The 18,033-nt window shown below is 44.0% G+C and overlaps 1 protein-coding gene across 2 annotated transcripts in view; it reads left to right on the top strand.

The window, feature by feature from the left end:
* Positions 1–226: 226 nt before the first annotated feature.
* AKAP12 (A-kinase anchoring protein 12) overlaps positions 227–18,033 on the top strand; it is a 30,483-nt gene continuing 12,676 nt past the window's right edge. Inside the window, exons 1-2 of one of the 2 annotated variants that reach the window (XM_063390106.1) lie at positions 227–584; positions 9,794–9,980. In XM_063390106.1, the coding sequence (XP_063246176.1) occupies positions 441–584; positions 9,794–9,980 (331 nt within the window). In that variant the 5' untranslated portion in view covers positions 227–440. Of the gene's footprint in view, positions 585–9,793; positions 9,981–12,857; positions 13,099–18,033 lie in introns of those variants that run through there. The other variant, XM_063390108.1, reaches the window with a different exon arrangement.

Below are 18,033 nucleotides of genomic sequence, written 5' to 3' on the forward strand. Positions count from 1 at the left end.
AGGGGCTCGTCCTGGAGCCGGGAGAGCGGCGAGGGGCCCGAAGCGCTGAGTCAGCGCCGCGGTGCCGCCGCGGAGGGCCTGGGGCCGGGCGGCGCCCCCGCCCCGGCAGTGCCCGGGAGGGGCGGGGAGAGGCGGCGGCGGGCAGGGCGCTGCCCCCCTTGGCCGCTCCTTATCAGCCCGGTTTGATGCTGCAAGGCGTGTCCGGGGATCTGCTCATGTGATGGAGCAAGAGGCAGGCGGGCGGGGGGACCAGGGGAGGAGGTGATTTTCCTCGCTGCTCTCGCTTTTTTTTCCCTCCCCCCCCCTTTTCATTTTTTTTTCAAATTTCCCCCCTCTCGCGCCCTAAAGGAGTTTGCGGAGAGCCGGGCTTCTTCATTCCCGGCTGTGCCGCCGCCGCCGCCCACCGCCAGCCCCCGCCCGCGGCTCCGCGGGGCAGCGCCATGGGCGCCGGCAGCTCCGCCGAGCCGGCCGCCCCGCAGGACGGGGACGGCGCCGGGGCCGCCGCCGAGCCCCCCCGCACCCCTCCGGAGCCGCTGTCGGCAGAAGACGCGGCGGAGCCCCAGCCACCGGCGGAGCCCGCCAAGGTAAGGCAGGGGAGGCGGGGGGGACAAGGGGCGGCGGCTCCCGCCGCAACCCCGGGCCGGGGAAACTTTCCCGCCGCGGCTGTGGCCACCTGCCGCAGCGCTGGGCACCCCCCGGGCCGAGCGCGGAGCCGGGGCGCGGCGGGGCCGGGACTGCGCCACGGCCGGCGCCGCAGTCATAAAACTCCCGCCGGCGGCAGCAGCGGCGGGGCGGGGGGCGAGGGCGGCCGCGGGGGCGCCCTCGCTTTTGTGTGCGGCGGGGCCGGGGCGAGAGGAGCCGCACCCACCCGCGGCGAGGGCTGCGCCAGGCAGCCTCCTGACTGCGGTCCTGCGGCCGGATCGCCGCGGCTCTCGCGGCTCTCCGCAGCCCCCCCGCTCCATCCTGTCCCCTCCCGAGGGAGCAGGTGGGAGGCGCGCCGGGGCGCGGCCGGGCGGGCGGCTCGGCAGTGCCTTCGGCTGGGGTCCAGCCGCGCTGTGCCCCCCGTCCCGCACCCCCGGGCTCGGGCTCACCTGAGCCGCCGCCCCCCGCCCGCCGCCGCGGGGAAGGGGCGGCGGTGTCGGCGGCGGGCGCTGTGGCCGCGGCTTGGCTGCGGCCCGCACTCGTACCGCATAGGGGGCAAGGGGGAGGGACTGCCCAACTCCCAGCCCGCGGGGAGCGAAGGAGCTCTAGGTATGTGTGATTTAAAATAAAGACGTTGAAGAATTGAAAGAAATTCTTTTAAAACATGTCTGGTGTTTAAAAATAGATTATGAATGAACCCATTTATCCCTCTGGAATAGGCGCGTTTAGGGGATTTCGGGACTGAAAGGGAGGTTATGTGCATCTGTGTGTTTACATAGCGTAGCTTTGGGGAGTTTGTGAGGGGAGAAGTAATACCAAGTTCTACCGAGATCCCCTTCTTTGGGCTCTTCAGAGTTTGGGTGCTCAGAGCAGGGAGACTCCGAAGTTTCTGTGACTGGTGCGTGGGTGTATGAGAGCTTGAGAACCAGTTATGACTTTGTTTCTTTGACCTTGTGGTTCAGATTTAACTTTCAAGTTGAATTTCCCATAGTTCCTGGCTGCCACTAGACCTCCTTGTGCGTGTTTTGACAGATTTGAAAACCACATTGCGAATGAAGTTTAAATTAACTGAGATTTATTTTCTTTTTAACCAAATAAGTGTTGGGGATTGGTGTTGGTTAAAAATATTTAGCAGTTATGTTGGGCAATTTTAGGATTCAGATGCTGACGTTTAGAAAAGAGGGAATTTATATCAGGCAAGCATTTGGCTGTTGTGGTTGTTTAAAATTTAAGATAAAGCAACTTTGAAGAAGGGACGTAATATTCGTAACCATGTTTATCCAGTTATGGGAACTAAGATCCTCCAGAAAAAGAGGACCACATTAATACTGTTCTCAAGTACAGATTATTATTAATACTGTGTTTTATGTCTTCTAAGCTTTAGGAAAAATGTTTTCTAGTAGATTTTTGCCTGATTATTCAAGTAGAACTGTTTAATATTGGGGAAATTTTATACTATTTTGCTGCTATAAGAAGTTGTATTACTACTGTTCCGAAACAGCTGGTTTTGTCATAAAAAGAAGAGTAAGTTTTAATGAAGTTTTTGTCATACTTTTTTGTGTCTCATTTTGTTTGTCTTACTAAAGTAAAGTAACTTCCTGTAGATTTGTGACACAGTTTTTCATCATTATTCCTTCCAGCTCTTTGAATTTGAAAATGGCCAGGTCTTGCAATGCCTCTGCATAAATCTGTCAGGTAGCTGATCTGTTTGTGAAAGATACAATGGCAGTCTTTTGGAGGGTGGTCTTCTTTCTTGCATTTTCCAAATTAAAATGCTTATTACAACTTTTAGAAGAAAAACTCTGGAAACTGACTTCAGTGGAATCCAGCTTGAGTGAGCCTTGGCAAGGCAATTACAAATAAACTGTCTAAGCAACTATCTTATACAGGCTATAAAGTCTCAGAAGTTGTGCTTTCTTTTGTGATGTGAAATCCTTGAAATATTTAATTAAATTTCCTTCATGACGTCATTGCATTTTTTACTAGATGAAAATCTCTTGGCCCTTTCTTCTAGAAAGGAACAAATTTGTAGTCATGAAGCTGTTTTGTTATTCACATGTGACTCTTTGGCCTGATAGCAGTTTTTGGGTGTCCTGGTTACTGAAAGGAAGGGTGTATGTTTCGATGCTGCTCATTTCTACAGCCCAGGGACCCTGGGAAGCACTTGGTCTACAGAGCAAGGGATGTTTAGGGGCCTTTGGGTGCTGGCTTGTGAACACAGCGTGTTAAAAGTGGGCTCATGTGGTGAGTACCTCAGCTGTTGACCTCATCTTCTCAAGAGTTCCTGGTGAGTTACACATAAAACAGCTCCAGAGTTTCCAGCCTACTACAGTACTAGGACTTGAAATGGGTGCATTTCTTTACTGTAGCAGACAAGACTTAAGCTCTGGCAGTGGAGGAGCTGCTCCTTATCTTGCATAGCCACCCCGGTGTGAGAAGCCACCTCTGCAGGGAAGTGTGAGAGACCCTGGTGGTACTAATGCATTCAGCTGCTTGAACTGAATTAATCTGATCTGTGAATTGACACCTGAGGTCCTGTTGAAACCAAGGGGCAGGGTGTGTTTCTACAGAAGGCTGATTTTTGTGATGGAGTTACCTCCTTGCTGTTTGAGCAGTAATGCTCTTTTCCCCCCTCCTTCCTCCCCTGTTCTTCCTTGTTTTGCCTCAGATGATGCAGTCTCACTTGACTGTGTCCTAATCTTACCTTTTTGTAAGCAGGTTAAACTCACTAACCTTTCAGGAAACTGAATTTCATTCTTGCTGGACCATTTTCCTGATCTGCTTGTGAGTTCATTTGACTCCTACGTTGTGGAGGTGAGACCAAGAGCCAGGACAAAGCAAGCATTTCCAGCAGGGCAGGAGGGGAAATGAAAAAACTTCTGTTGGTAGTGGTGAGCTGGTGAAAACACATTGAAACCTCATGGGCAGACTGTCCTGAGCAGCACAGAGGCATGAAGCTTGGCCTGAGAAGGATTTACCAGATTTCAATAGTGCAAGAAGCAGGAACAAGATCCTTCTGGTCTTGAGGAAGACGAGACAAACCTTTGGTGTCCTGAACTGACAAAAGCCATCGGGATATCCAGTGAGGTGGTTCATGTGCTCCTGCCTCCTCCTCAAAGAATCTGCAGCTTCTCCGTTATCGCATCTGGCACTGTGTGAGCTCATTCAAGGAGCTAAGCTCCTGGAAAACTCTTCCAGTTCTTTGGCAAGATCATTCCCTGTGGATTGCGAGAGATATGTTGTCTGCTGCAGGTACAGGGGAGCAGACAGGATCTTGCATCCGAAGTTGGACAGGAAGCTGAGTGACACTTCTGTTGGTGGCAGCATGTAACTGGGTTGGTTTGGGCATCTCCATTTTGTGAGCACCCTCTCTGTTCATAGTAGTGATGTGGCTCTCACCCGACTTCCAATTTTGATGCTAAACATCAGAGATATGGAAAAAAATGCCAGTGTGGTGCCCTCACATGGGGTAAAAGGTGACTTCAAACCACGTGGGCAATGCCAGGATAGCTGCATCCTGCCAACATTGCAGTTAAGAGTGGCAATCACTCACACGCCACTTTGATTTTACTTAGAAGTTTGAGGTGCCAGCTTTAATACAGGTTTCTTTTTGTGGCTCTGTTGGAACAGCTACCTGAAACAGTATAGAGAAACTTCCAGAGAGAGAATTTGGAAAAATACAGGCATGCCAATAAGCTATTCTTGCACCAAAATCTAGGTTTGTCTGAGTTAATATTTTAAGGGGGATTGATGGCTTGAAAATGTGGTGTGGTGGATTCCTGGCGTGCTGGCATGCAAGGGCCCCCACTTGAGGAGCAAGTCATTCAAACATGTTTTGGGGATGGTTCCCATTTCTGAGTAGTAACTTGATTATGCTACCTGTGTTGTAATGAGAGCAAGTGTGTGCTAGACAGTAAATATTTGGAACTGTCTCTTGTAGAGAGGTTACCAGCTGAGATGTCAGAGTGTCTTATTGTCCGAGTGCCTGACAAATAACAGCTGGGACAGACTTACATCTGCTGTTTAAACAACTGTGTTCTGGTGAGGGAGTTGAGTCAGCCTGAAAACACTACGTTAGCAATGGTGAAACTAAGCTTATTCAAGGAAAGTCCCTAGATGGTGTCTCTGGGAGCCACAGCTTCAGACATTTGCTCTGAGGCTGCAGTGTTACCCTGGTTCAGCAGGGTCTGATTCCCATAACTTCTCTTCCAACTGGGGAGGAAGAGACTGGTACAATTCAGTGGGAAGGTTTAAAGGGCTGATCATGCCTGTGGAGTGGCTGGGGTGAAAGCAAAAAAATGTGTCATTGAGAAAATGGACAATGGAAATGGGTGTCATAGCGGCACCAAAAGCGTGCAATAACCCCCTAATCCCTATAGAAGATAAGAGGGAGGTGGTAGAGGGAGTGGCCGGGCACTTTGAAAGCTCAGGCAATTAGCTTGCGTTTGATGTGGTAGGGGCTAAAGAGATGCAAAGAGGAGCGTCGGGACTTTGAAAGTCTTCCAGGTTGGAAGTGCAAGCCTGGGTGTGGTTGCTGAGAGGAGAGGAACTTGTGCTCAGCCCGTTCTGAGTGTTCTGACTGGTCCTTAGAGGCTGGGTGAACTGCACTTTATGGAAGCATTTCACAGGTAGTGTCTGAAAGAGCTGAAAGGTACGAGACCTGGGAAGGAGCTCCGTTTGGATCAGGTGTCAGAATAACAGATTTGGGGTAGTGCTTTTTTCACAGGTTGCAAAAAGAGGTCACAGAGATGAATTGGGTGCAGAAACTATTCGGTGTTTCGGATGTTCTGTTTTATCCATTTGGGGTTTGAGGGCAGTCATCCATAAGGAGGTGTCACAGCAAAGTCACGCTGAGAATTGGGAAGAGAAGAGGGTAGATGGGGAGATGAAAGGTGTGGAGAAGGTTCTTGGCTTTGTCTGCAGGAGACAGAAATAAGGTAATGAAATTAAGTGGGCTGTTATGGGCCTTACAGAGGAAGGGCCTTGTGTTTTCCTCACCTGGAACTTGCAGTCTCCCACAGACCTCTGATGTTTAGCTAATGCAAAACAAGACAAACTACTGTGAACAAAGAGTTGGAATGATCCATTTTTTTTCTTTTCCCAAGTGTTGGTGTTTGAAGTTCTTTTTAATGAAACAGCATGTGGTAAGAGCAGACCCCCTGAGCACACCAAGAGTCTTTCCCAGAGTTTCAAAATCAAACTTCAGGAAAAATACTAGAGACCATTATGTTAGTTTGCTCAGTTGTTCAGACAGCTGGATCTGGCTATTTTAGTAATCTAATGTAGAATCATTGTGGCAGGATTAACAGAATGAGGCAAAATTAACCCTGGTACGTTTGGGCCTGGTGTGAGGAATCCCTGGAATGATTTGGGTCTGGTACAAGGAATGTTGGGAATGATGGTGATCGCTGGTGGGGGAAGAGGCTGGGTGCTGTGCACTCCCCAGGAACCGTGCCTGAAGGAAGTGTCCGCTGATGTGCAGTGGGACCAGGGACCTGCAGTTCATCCGCATCTCGTGCAATTTGTCCCGTTAATTTATCCGTTTGCAATTCTGTGTGTGTTTAATGGGGTCTAACAATTGGAACCATTGCTGGATGCAAGGTGGAGCAGAAGCTGCTCTTGGTTAGAGTAATGTGGGCAACACGCCCTGTGCATTTTGGTCTCATTAGCTGGTGTGCCTGCCCTTTACTTCCATCTTTGTCAGGCAAATATTAAAAAAAATACATCCAGGATGTATAGTAATGGTGTGACAGAAACTGGAGTGTTGCTCTGCTAATGGCCCTTTGTTTTGGGAATGAAGAAGCTGAAAGATCAGGGAACTGAATAACCAGTTCTCCTCGGTTTCTCCCTGTTTATGAGACAACACATTCATAAATTAATAATCAAAGGAGTGTAATGAATGTGTGCCACAAAAAACTGATAAATGTTGGTAAACCTGCCAAATGTAATGTCTCATTACTTGTAGATAAATGCATAAAGATGAACAGAGAGATTCCTAATACTTTTAATTTTTAAATTTTATTTTCACCCCTCTCTCTAGACTCTGATGTTGTGTTTGTCTAAGCTTTACAACTACTCTCAGTGGAGTTAAGAACACTCCTCACCAAATTAGATATAATTGGACTAAACTGCAGTTTAGATCCCTTCAGAGAAATGAGGCAGTTAATGTGAAAGAAAACTGAAATTAGTTTCTTTTGAAGACTAATGCAGTGGGACAGATTGCACTGACCCTCATAAAGAGCCTGAGCAACTTCTTTTTTGAACACAAAACTTTTTTTTTTCTTTTTTGAACTAATGATGCAGTAATGTATCCTTTTACAAACTCCCCAAAGGTTTCTTCTCCTTTTCACATTTTAATTTGGAAAAAAATACTATTGCTTTATTAGTTTTGATTATTCAATTATTTAAAGCAGAACACTTGATTTGAAAATCTAAGTTTGTCTTCCCAAGGCCAAGAATCACAGCAAACTCTTTCCCAAGAGACTGTGGTAAAAAGGTAGGGTTATACTGCAGGTCTGGTCAGATTTGAAAATACTGAGGTTTTCCATGTATTTACATTTTTTACTCAGTTGTGACTGATGGATCCTGCTTCCACAACTAGTGAACAGGGATTGTAATTATACTGGCTGGTTGTAAAAACTGCTTATAGTCTTATATTTAGTGTTGTTTTATATTTAATTCTGGTTTTCATACTGGAAGGTATTGCAGAGTTAACAAATCCAAAGGGTTATCTGCTAGACCCAGTGACTTCTGAATTTTGGTCCAAAGTCACAAATCTTTAGGTTTATATGAAGACACTCTTTTCCTGAATGCACTGAAACTGTGGAATAAATTCAGAGCTGGGGTAATAGTAAGTACTGCCATTGTTAGTATTTTATCATAAGTCTGTGCTCAATTTAAAAAGGAGGCAAGCTGTGCTGCATTGAGGTATCAGGTACCTTTGTATTCTGGTTCTTTGCAGAGTCCACTGGTGCTTATTAGGCAAATGGTTGACTGTGTCTGTACATGTGTGTCTATACATGGGAATAGCTTTAAAATGGTGTGCTGCCCAGGGGAGGTTTGGAAAGAAAGGCAAAGAAATCTTTCAGTAATGTGAGGAATGCTAAGATATCCAGTGCTGTTGTCTTTCTTGTGACTTGAAAGAATTGTTGGTGCTAATTCTGAGTGTCATCTTGAAATAGTCATCCATAGCTTTTTCTTCAGATAGCCAAGTTCGCTGAGAGCCAGTCAAGTTAAGGTTGTTCTTGTGTTTGCAGGACTAGCAGTTGTCTTTCAAGAATGAATCAGTAAAATTTGTTATTATTAAAAAAATAGTAGTGGTCCTCTACTAAATTTGTACTGAAGAATCTTAAAGCCCTTTCAGAATTAGGTTGTTGTCTTCTGTGTCTGATTTTCCTGCTCGTCTTTAATGGTTACTTGCCATTCAGCTGATGCTGAGTGCAGCTGCAGAGGAGCTTCCAGGGTTTACATGCTTTTGTTGGGTAGTGCGGTGTCTTCATCCCTCCTGAGTTCCTGTGTTTTAGATTTATGGGAAGGATGATGTGAGAAGCGGGAATGTAATCTGAGTGTTGAGCCATTCCGTATTTCTTCTATTTAATATCTGGTCTCAGCATGTGAAAACTCTGAAGCCAAATTATTCCATCTGTGGTATTGGCAGTGGAGCAGAATGGGATCCTTTTTTGTGAGGTGGATTATGTGGCTGTGAAAGGCAGCTTTGAGGAGCACAACAACACCGGGTGGAAACAATTTGGCTTAATTAAGGGCTTCTGAACTGAAAATTGGGACCCTGAATGCATACACTTCATTGCCTGTGGAAGGGGGGTACGACGCTTCTCCCAGATCTCACCCTGCCTGTGAAAAGAGTTTGATGATTGAGAGGAAAGCCCTTTTCCTGGCACTCTGTCTGTTGATTTAAAATTCTGTTGCAGCAGGCTAATTACTAATATAAATAAATAAATAGATTTCCCCATTCAGAAGGGTTGGGGGCAGGGGGGTTGTGGAAGAGAATCGTTGGGAATGTGGCATCTTCCTAATCCCCGTTTGGCGCTTCAGGCGTGTGGTTGTTGGATCCCATCTTTCTGTGTAATGTATCTGTGGTACTTCGATTAATTAACAGGGCTTCAATGGCAGTATTTTGGGAGTACAGACGAGTCATAAGACAATGACACATAATTAAGGTTTGCTGTTCCACAAGAGGAACTTCAAACTTCACTTCAGGAATAATGGTTAATTAGTTGAAACGGCTTCTGTTGGAAGGTAATAGAATCAGTTGGAGAGCTAGTTCATTCAATAAAGGGTAATCAATAAATTAAAGGGTAATTAAGTATCTAATAATGACCACAACAATTCCATTCTTTTATAATAAAAATCTGCTTGTGAAAGTATATTTCTTCTTATAGGGCAAGCTAGTACAAATTCTGAAAATAATTAAAATGTATCAAGTGTGGAAGCTGAAAAACTGATTCTTCTTTTTGCACATACTAGCAAATCTAGAAAAATATTTCAGATGCTATAGGGCAGAGTCTCAAAGAATTGCAAAGTTCCTTCTGCCTGTAAGAATGGTTTCTGCCTAATAACAGAGGTCCAAAAATTCTAGTTTTAATCTCAATTTCACTGCATTTCCTCATGGAAAATCCATATATATTCTGCTTTCTGTCCTGAATAATTCAGTTTCTTTGTAGTTGTATTGTTGATGATGATAAGATAAGCACATCAGTAGAGGAGTAATACCAAAGGCTGTATTGTAGAGAGAATTCATTCATATATCAGAGCAGTTGTGCCAGACACTTTGAATAAAGAATTTCTTTCCATCAGCTAGATTCATCTTACGCTGGAGTTTTCCTTCATGGAAGAAACCAATTTCTACACAAGGTTATAGGCCACTGTTAGACCTGCTTCTTCCACGTATTTCATGTGGGAGAGCAGAAAGATAAATAGTCCCACATTATGTGTTTTAGTTTTTTCCTCACGGAAGTACTTCTGTTTATTAAAGTTAAAATTGCTTGCATGTATATATTCAAAATTAGAATGAAAGAACAATATTCTGTGGGAGTTGGGGGGAGGAATCTGGCATAATACTGACATTTTCTTTTTCTTTCCTTCTCTTTGCCTTACCCTACTACCGTCCTTCAATCAATATCTGACCATGCAGGCTTTAAATGCAAGTGTACCTGTACCTGATGTTAGTGAAGACAATGTGAAGCGTGATGCCTCACCACAGGAGCCACCGCAGCTGGGAGCTGTTCCAGCATCTAAGGAGCTGGGTGAGCAGCAGGCAGAGGTGGCTTCACCGCTCCAAGAGTCACCCAGAGAGCAAACAGAGTCTGCTGGAACAAATGGTGAGTAAAAATGTGTGTTCAGTGCACATATCATAGAGGGCTGTGTGCAAAATGGGATGAGGAGTAGAAATGGGGCTTGACTAGCTGTCTGCTACCGAACAAGTATTACTCAAGTGATCTGTTGTTGCTCAGGTGCTTCTAGGGCACTGTTTTGTGGGAAATGTTTTCTCTGTAGGAGAGAGTTCAGATGACAAACGGCTTGTGGACTGAAGGTGTTGGTGTCAGTGGTGGAGATGCCCACTTGTTCCCCTTTAGGGTTCACTCTCTGCCTACTCACTACTCTGAGTGCCTCTGCTTGTCTGCTGCCCATCTCCTGACCACCCACCCGTTAGGAACAGCTCGGTTTCCACTTCTCATTTTAGTTCCTGCTGCATAAGCCTGTCCCTTCCTTCATAAGGCAGAAAGCCTTTTATGTTAATTCATTAGTGCTATTGATGATAAATGATTTTGCTCATAGAAAGGGACAGGCTAATCTGTTGGTTTTACCTTGATTAAAGTTCCCTTTCCTGCAGCTTTTAATCGGATTTGCATTTGACCACAAAACCTTTCTCATCATAGGCATCCCTGTGTGTTCTGTCTTGGGAACATCTCCCTTGCCTTACAGCACAGTCAGGAATGTGCTGTTCTTTCTCCTGTGTGATCTGGCAGCCCACCTTTCCTGCTCTCATCAGCCCCTTCTTGCTTCCCTCTGTTCCTGTTCACACACGTGCGTTGAGAGCTCTGCTTCAGCAGTCCTGCTGCCTGCTGACTTTTTTTGGCAGGATGGCAAGAGGGAGGACTGGTTTTCAGTCAGAGCAGGCATCTGATGCTGGTGGTGAGCAGGGAAGGGATGGGGACAGGGTAGATGAGGCGCTATGTTCGGTGTCAGCCTGTAGAGTAGCTTAAGGCATGTGTGTAACCTTTGCTGTACTCTAGGGTTTGAATCCCGGTAAAAGCAATTATTTGTGACATCTTTAGATTAATTGCCATAATGCTCTTATCCCAACAGAAGACTACCATATTTTATCCTGAGCTTTTGTGCCTTTTTTTAATCATACCAGTAGGGGCTTTTGAGACTGTAAAAATGGGATACAAATTGTTTTATCTTCCATGAAAATCCACTTCTCTAAAATTTTACTCCTAAGTGGACAGGGATGGGGGGACAATACTTGCTAAACAGAGTCATAAAGGAAGAAAAAATACCTGGTGTTTGGAAGTAGCGTCAGAAGATTTTGTGTTGGTATTCAGCTTCTGGATTAAGTAAAAGAAAAGGCCTTTAAAAGGGCATCAGTTTCAAGTTAATGGTCAAAGATTATAATTATTTTTGAGTAATCCTGGGTTGTACAGAGATCACATTCCTAGGATATGTAATGGGGAGGTGAGAAACTCCATCTGAGTGCAGGTAATTACATGCAACCAGTTGCATGGCATGATGTGAATATACACAGCATTAGGAATGTGGATTTGAGTAGATTGCCTGAAAAACCTTGGCTTTGTTTTGAGAGTCATCTCTCCTGTGGTTGTGTGATACTCCTATTGCAATCCTGACTTGTAAGACAAAATCTTGGAGTTTCGTCACTTTTGTCAGTGGAGCCACAAGTCTACATGGTAGCATTATTTACATGAAAGGGAAAACAGTTCTATGTGTTTGCTCTTGAAGTAAAAAATCCCTTTATGAAGGTGATGTAGCATGTATTTGCTGGTAACAGTAGCTAAAAATGATATAATCTGTAGAGACAAATAAAACCTGCCCAGCTGAGCACTGAAAAGAGTTTTCAGGTAAAGGTTATGTTCAGATGTTTGTTTGTGTCCACTCCTCTGGACCTTAGAGAGTCTGGTCCACCTCATCTGTCCTTAGGCCAATGAATAAAGGTGGAGAAGAGGTATTTCTTAGTTGCTTCATGCAGAGAAATCTTTCCACACAGAAGACTGTTCCATTTTAGTGCTACACTTCATGTTCTCCACTTGTTTATTTCACCTTGCTTGCCAGCCTAAACTCAGAAGTAAAGCGATGTGGCACCAAGCACTGGAACAGCACAAATGTTTGCCTTCAGTAAAGGAGTGTTTATGATAAAAGGCTTTTTGGTTTGGTTGGTTCTCATCATCCTTGTTTGAATCTTGCATTCAGAAGACCACTTGAGAGATGACCTAGACTCATTCAAGTTGCCACTATAAAATTAAATTAACCCAATATTCTGGTAAATCGGCTGGGAAGTTGGCTCTGACAGAGACATGCAGGCTCAAAGTATCGTCAGAACTTGAGATATTCAACATAACCAGTTGTAATCAAAATAGAAATACTGTTGCTATAATAGGAGGACACCTGTATTAAATACCGAGCATTTACACTTTATTTTATCATATTGCAACCCTTTTTCACTATCAGTAGGGCCATTAAATTATTATACTACAAGTATCTGGAGTAACATGTTTATGAAACTCTTGACAGCAGAATTTGAGGGAATTTATAAGTAATTAGGTTGTAGAGAATTCCAATTTTAAAAACCCTCCAGAAAATGAAAACAAAACAAAAAAAAGCAACCCAAACCGACCTCACAGTAATAAGCAAAGGAGCAAATATTTCATTGTGGAAAAACAGAAGTCTTTTGTATGGTTTTGTTTATGAGGGATAAAATCCGTGGGGCTTTTGAGCAGCACCTATTGAGGTTGGGTGTGGATGCTCTGTGGGAAGCTGTGTCGGGAAGGCATTAGCAGAGCGGGCGCTGAAGCGGGCGGATCGAGAGCGGCGGCCGGCGCCTCTTCCCCTCGGGGCACAGGGAGATAAAGGCTCGCAGCTCCGAGACGGAGCCTCTGAGGCACCACGCCTGTGCCGGGCGGGCGGGCGGGGGGCGGTCCCGGGCGGGGCCCGGGGCTGTCCGGACGGGGGGAGCGGCCGCGGGGCTCGGGGGAGAGCCCAGCCGTCCGACGGGCAGACTTCCATCGGCAGCTCTCCGTCAGCCATCTCTCCGTCCAGCCTGCCCGGTGCCGGGGCGTGGAAGCGCCGCTGCCGCCCGGCCGCCTCCCTCTCGCTGCCGTCGGCTGGGGCTGCCCCGCGCCCCTGGAAGGAACCTCGGAGCGGGAGAGGGGGTTCGCGGTGGCTGTGTGGCTTCAGCCATGCTGGGGACAGTGACGATGGCCGGTAAGGCGGTGTGGCACCCCGGGTGCCGGGGCTGCGCGGGCGGCAGCGGCATCCCGGGGCGGCGGTGTGCCGCTGCCGGAGAGCCCCGGAGCCCGAGCCTCCAGGGCTGCCCACTCTGGATTTCCCGGCAGAGCCTTTGGAGTTAAAGGGTCTCGCTTAAGTATTTTTATCTCAGTGAGGTCGCTGAAACTTCAGGAAGTGTCATGTCAACTCAGTCGGCAGTATGATGTGGTGGTACCTGTGATAGAAGGCTTTATGAATGTGGAGGTGCTGGCTGTGTGTTTTCCTGCAGGACGGGGCTGTGAGCTGGTATCTGAAACTGGGGCATAGAAAGAAAAGGTAGTGACCGCACTGAGGATGCTCTTTTACATCAATCCAGGCAGTAAAATACCTTAAGAGATAAACTTGGTGAGATTGGAGGAAATGCAGAAGTTAGCATCGTTTATATGTTGTAAAAATATTTGAATGAGAGAAATGAAGCTGTTACTCTATTGCTGCTTTAGGTTAACGAAGCAAAATTGGGAGGGGATTAGCACCATGGCAAGGGGGGCAGTGTGTATGTGTATGTGTATGGGGGCAGCGGGATCCCAGCCTGCAGTACCAAAAACTCGATCTTACTTCAGGCATTAGCACACAAGCCGCTGAAGCTGAGCGCTAATACCATAAACTAACTGGGCTTTCTGAAAAGATGAGTTTTGGAGGAGCAAAGAATTAAAAGAAAGAACATGATCGCACTGCTGGGTTTGCACAGACTTATGTTTGTGCAAAGTCTCTCAACTTTTCTCCAGGAGACAAAGTGCTATTATGAAATTTAAATAAGCCCCGATTTTTTTCTTTCCTAAAGATAGCTAATTTGCATTGGAATTTCTTTCAGATTGATGATGTATGGCTCTAGCTATCTAGGAAACCTTTATTTCATTGTATTAATAATTAGTCTCTTGTATATTGTTTGCTAGAGCCAGTGAACGAATTTAACAAATAGGGGGAGTTTATTCATGCAAAATACTTCGATTTTACAATACATGTGGACAACAAAGCCTGTAGAAGTGCGGCTCCATTTGGAGCGGGCCCTGGGGAGGACTGTACGTGATTTGAATCAGTGAGTAGTGGAGGAGATATCCTACTGCTGTTTACAATAGGGTTTTCATTAAACTCGATGTTTAATGAGCTTATCACATGCTGAGTCTTTTTCCTCAAGGGTTCTCTATTTTTTTTATTTCCTTCTATTGTTAGCAATTAAAGGTTAAACTGTTTTTCAAAAGCAATGTCTTTATAGGTTTGCACAGTTTTGATCATTTGAGGTTTTCCTTATTTAATAATTCCTGTGGTAGAACCTTGGATTTTCACTGCGGCACAGCTGCTTTTATAGTACATTTTGCAAGAACTGCATTTAGCTTGTAGTATGTGTTACCATTTCATGGAAGGGAGAGAGTACCTCTGCATATTGGTATGCAGGAGTGTATTAAGCTGTCATGTGTCTCATTAGTGCAGATGCAGCTTCATTTCCTTTGTGGTGAGTTTGTGATGTTTACATTAGTCTTTATGTGGTCATTTTGAGAAAGAAAAAATTACAATTTGTTTTTCATTGTTCATTAATCATTAGGGGTTCTCAGAAATGTCCCAGCATTTACTGACCTGTATTATCCCATCCTTGTTGCTAGTGGAGCTATGAATTTTTTCCCCTCTAATACACAAGTGCTAAAGTTGCATCTATCTTGCGCTTGGCGAATAAATTTTATTTTAAGAAGCAGAATCAAGTCACTGAATGTGAGATGTGGACAGCATGTCTAACCATGAAATTTCATAAATATTTGTAGCATGCTGGTTTAATTCCCAAACAGAACAGCTGTGCTGGTCTGAGAGCAGTTTCTTATTGTGAGCATATTTAATGAAGATTTTTTAACTACAGCAACTATATCTGAGCCATAGCTAATGGCCCTTCTGGCTTTAAAAATCTTCTGTTTTTAAAGAAGAACTATACTGTTTTCTGATTTTTAGGGCTGTTTCTTGAAACACTGAAGGGAAAAAAGAAATATCTTAATCTAGCATAAATGAAATACATAACTTTTCCTGCTGGAATTTGAGAAGCTGGGCTCAGAATTGGAATTTGAGAAGCTCTGGGTTGGAACAGACAAGTACAGCTAAATCAAAATCTTCTAAAAATAAAGATTTTTGAGGAATGTTAGAATGTTATAGCATCACAGTGGAAATGATTGTGTGCTGGGGGGGTGTTTGTTTTTTGTTTTTCAGTTACTTTTCTGTGATGTCGTTTTCTGGGGATGCTGCTTTTGATTGCTAAATGAGCGCTAAGCCATGAAAAAGAATAGCTATTTTGCAGCTTGTTCCTATTTTCTGTTTTTAAAAATGAACACAAAAGTACGAGATTTTTAAACCTAACTCTTCAGTTGCCACTGAAGTACCAGAGAAGTAAGATTAAATAATACTTGTTTCAAAAGCTTTGAAATAAGAACTTAGTTGAAAAGCTCATGAATTGCATAGATGCACAGTGAGATTCAGCATGCAAAAATCTCTGAAAATCCTCCCTCAATATTTAATTAATGTGAAAGAACTTGCTCCCTGCAATAAACATGGCAAGTCAGTCCTTAGAAAATTGAGTGACTAGAAGGGAGAAGGATGTAGTATGTGCTTTCTGTGGAAAAATTGTTTGTACATTGAAGTAGAAATAAATATGGTGTGTAGCAGGCAAAGGAAGGAAGAATTTGTGAAAAATACATAGTACAGAAGCAGCAAAGTCACAGTTGTAGTTAAAAAAAAACCCTGAAATTGTTAGAAGGATAACACATAATCCTATTTCTGTGTTATTTTGTTACTGCGAAGTGAGTAGTGTGTTTGATTTATTGAACCCAGCCTGGAACTTGTGATTAAAAGAATCAGAATTTGTGTTATAATGCCCAATTCGTACACAATGCAGTGGAAACTTAAAAGCATAGATTAGTTTTCCTTTTTTTAGTTTTGTTTTTTAATGGTAAAGTGCTCAGTTTCACAAATAACTCCAGACAACTAGTTTATTCTAAATAAATCTGTTCAGGGTAGGTTTTTCATAGATACTGTAATTTCAAGCTGGTTTTAATTTTTTGGTTTTTAGTTACTCACGTGTATCAATTTTTATTCCTTCTTTATATTGTCATTGATGTTTCTAATGATAGTTAGAAGAATGATGCAGTTAAGAGAACTGCATTTGAGAAATATAAGCTTGGTTCAGATTTTTTTTAACTGCCTTCTTTTTGTGTCATTTGAGTACTAAAACAGTAGCTGGTGGTTTGTTTGTTTGTGTTTTTTTGTTTTTTTTCTTTTACGAGTTGTATTTGTAGCAAATCCAGACACAATTTGGCAAATTATTGTAGAACACACCTCATGGCTGCAGCATTTGCTCTTGCTCATGCAAACCTAGTGAGAGTTGTGTATGTGGCCAAAAGCACGATTTGGCCCTAAACACTGAATTAATGCAGTGAATAAAGCACAAAGTCCTCTGGAGCCTTGCAGTGGCCAGAGGAGTTTGGGAGGTGAGCGCTGGGTGTGTGTCACATCCATCTGAGAGATTGAGAATGTAGGGAATTCATGGAAAAAATCCAGCGCCGTGCTGCAAATCCTTAGGGGGAAAAGTCAACCAGCTCCAGATGTTGACATGGCTCTCTTCAAGCACATGAAGTGCTGTGGGTTTAACTCTTGCAGTCAGAGTGCTTTTTTTTAACTCTTTGGCAGCTACCTGAGGAGAAACACATTTTCACTTCTGGAGAGAGATGAGAGCTGCGAGCAGTTAAGTTGCACTGCCAACAGTGTCTGCCAGTCTACAAAAAGAAGAGTTTAATTATCCATTTATTATTATTATTATTATTATTATCCATTTTATTTTTAATGGATTGAGACAGGAATTAGGAAATCAGTCATTCTGAAAATACTAGTTCTCCAACAACTCACTGGCATGCTCCTGATAAAATAGAAATAAATTCTTACAGTGGACAGAGTACCTATGAAACTCTGAAATCAAGCAGCTTTGAGTCCTCAAGACTGACGGTTTTGAAAGTTTCTTTCAGAATGAAACTCGGAGTTATTAAAACACGAGCAGCACCTTGATTCAATTAAAATATTTGAAAGGTTAACTGGTATGTAAGCAGTTAAAATAGAATTTTGGTGTTGGTCCTGAGCCACTGTGGATTTAAATAGCAAAGTGTATCAATTTTAATATCATCCCTAATCTTTATCACCTTCTCTAAGTATGTTTTTGTTGCATTCTATTCCTTGGCTAGCACGTAACTGGTAAAGTACAGCCCTCCTCAAGAAACACCTAAGGAAACGTTATTCATATCAGTATTTTACTATATTTGTTTTGTTTCCTGGTAGCTGTTTGGATGAGCCTGTCTGGTGTTTCTTAAAGGTGCTTTCAAAACCACTGAAGTAATTCAGAAAGTGCTGGTTGTCTTGCCAGAATACCTGTGGTAGTGACATGCTATAGAACTCTGACCAGCAATGACTTGTGGAAGTAACTTCCAAACCTTTCTGTGTCCAGAATTGCACTGTGACAGTGTTTGGGCACTGTAGAATCCAACTGCTAAGTACAAAGTTCCAGGTGTGTACAGTGTGAAAATACAGCGTGGATATTTGTGGCTCTGGAGCTTTGTCAGACAACAGTGACAGCCTCCTGGCAACATGCAGGCAAATTTCCTGAATGGCACCTCATTCCTCAAACATTGAGGAAGGGCATCAGAAGTTCAGTTTTGAAGAATCTTCCGGGGTTTTGAAATGTTAAAGAAGGAGACAAAGTAGAGACTGGGTGAAACAGCAGCAGGTCGTTTAACAGCTGACACCAGAATGTTATGTTGGGAATGAAATACCTTCTGGACAGGTTAAATCCATTGGTGGAATTGAAGAGGGTAGTGCTTGGGCTAGGTCTGTAAGTATGTCATCTGTGTACCG

Source organism: Prinia subflava, chromosome 2 (genome assembly GCF_021018805.1).
Source record: "Prinia subflava isolate CZ2003 ecotype Zambia chromosome 2, Cam_Psub_1.2, whole genome shotgun sequence".
Lineage (NCBI taxonomy): Eukaryota > Metazoa > Chordata > Aves > Passeriformes > Cisticolidae > Prinia > Prinia subflava.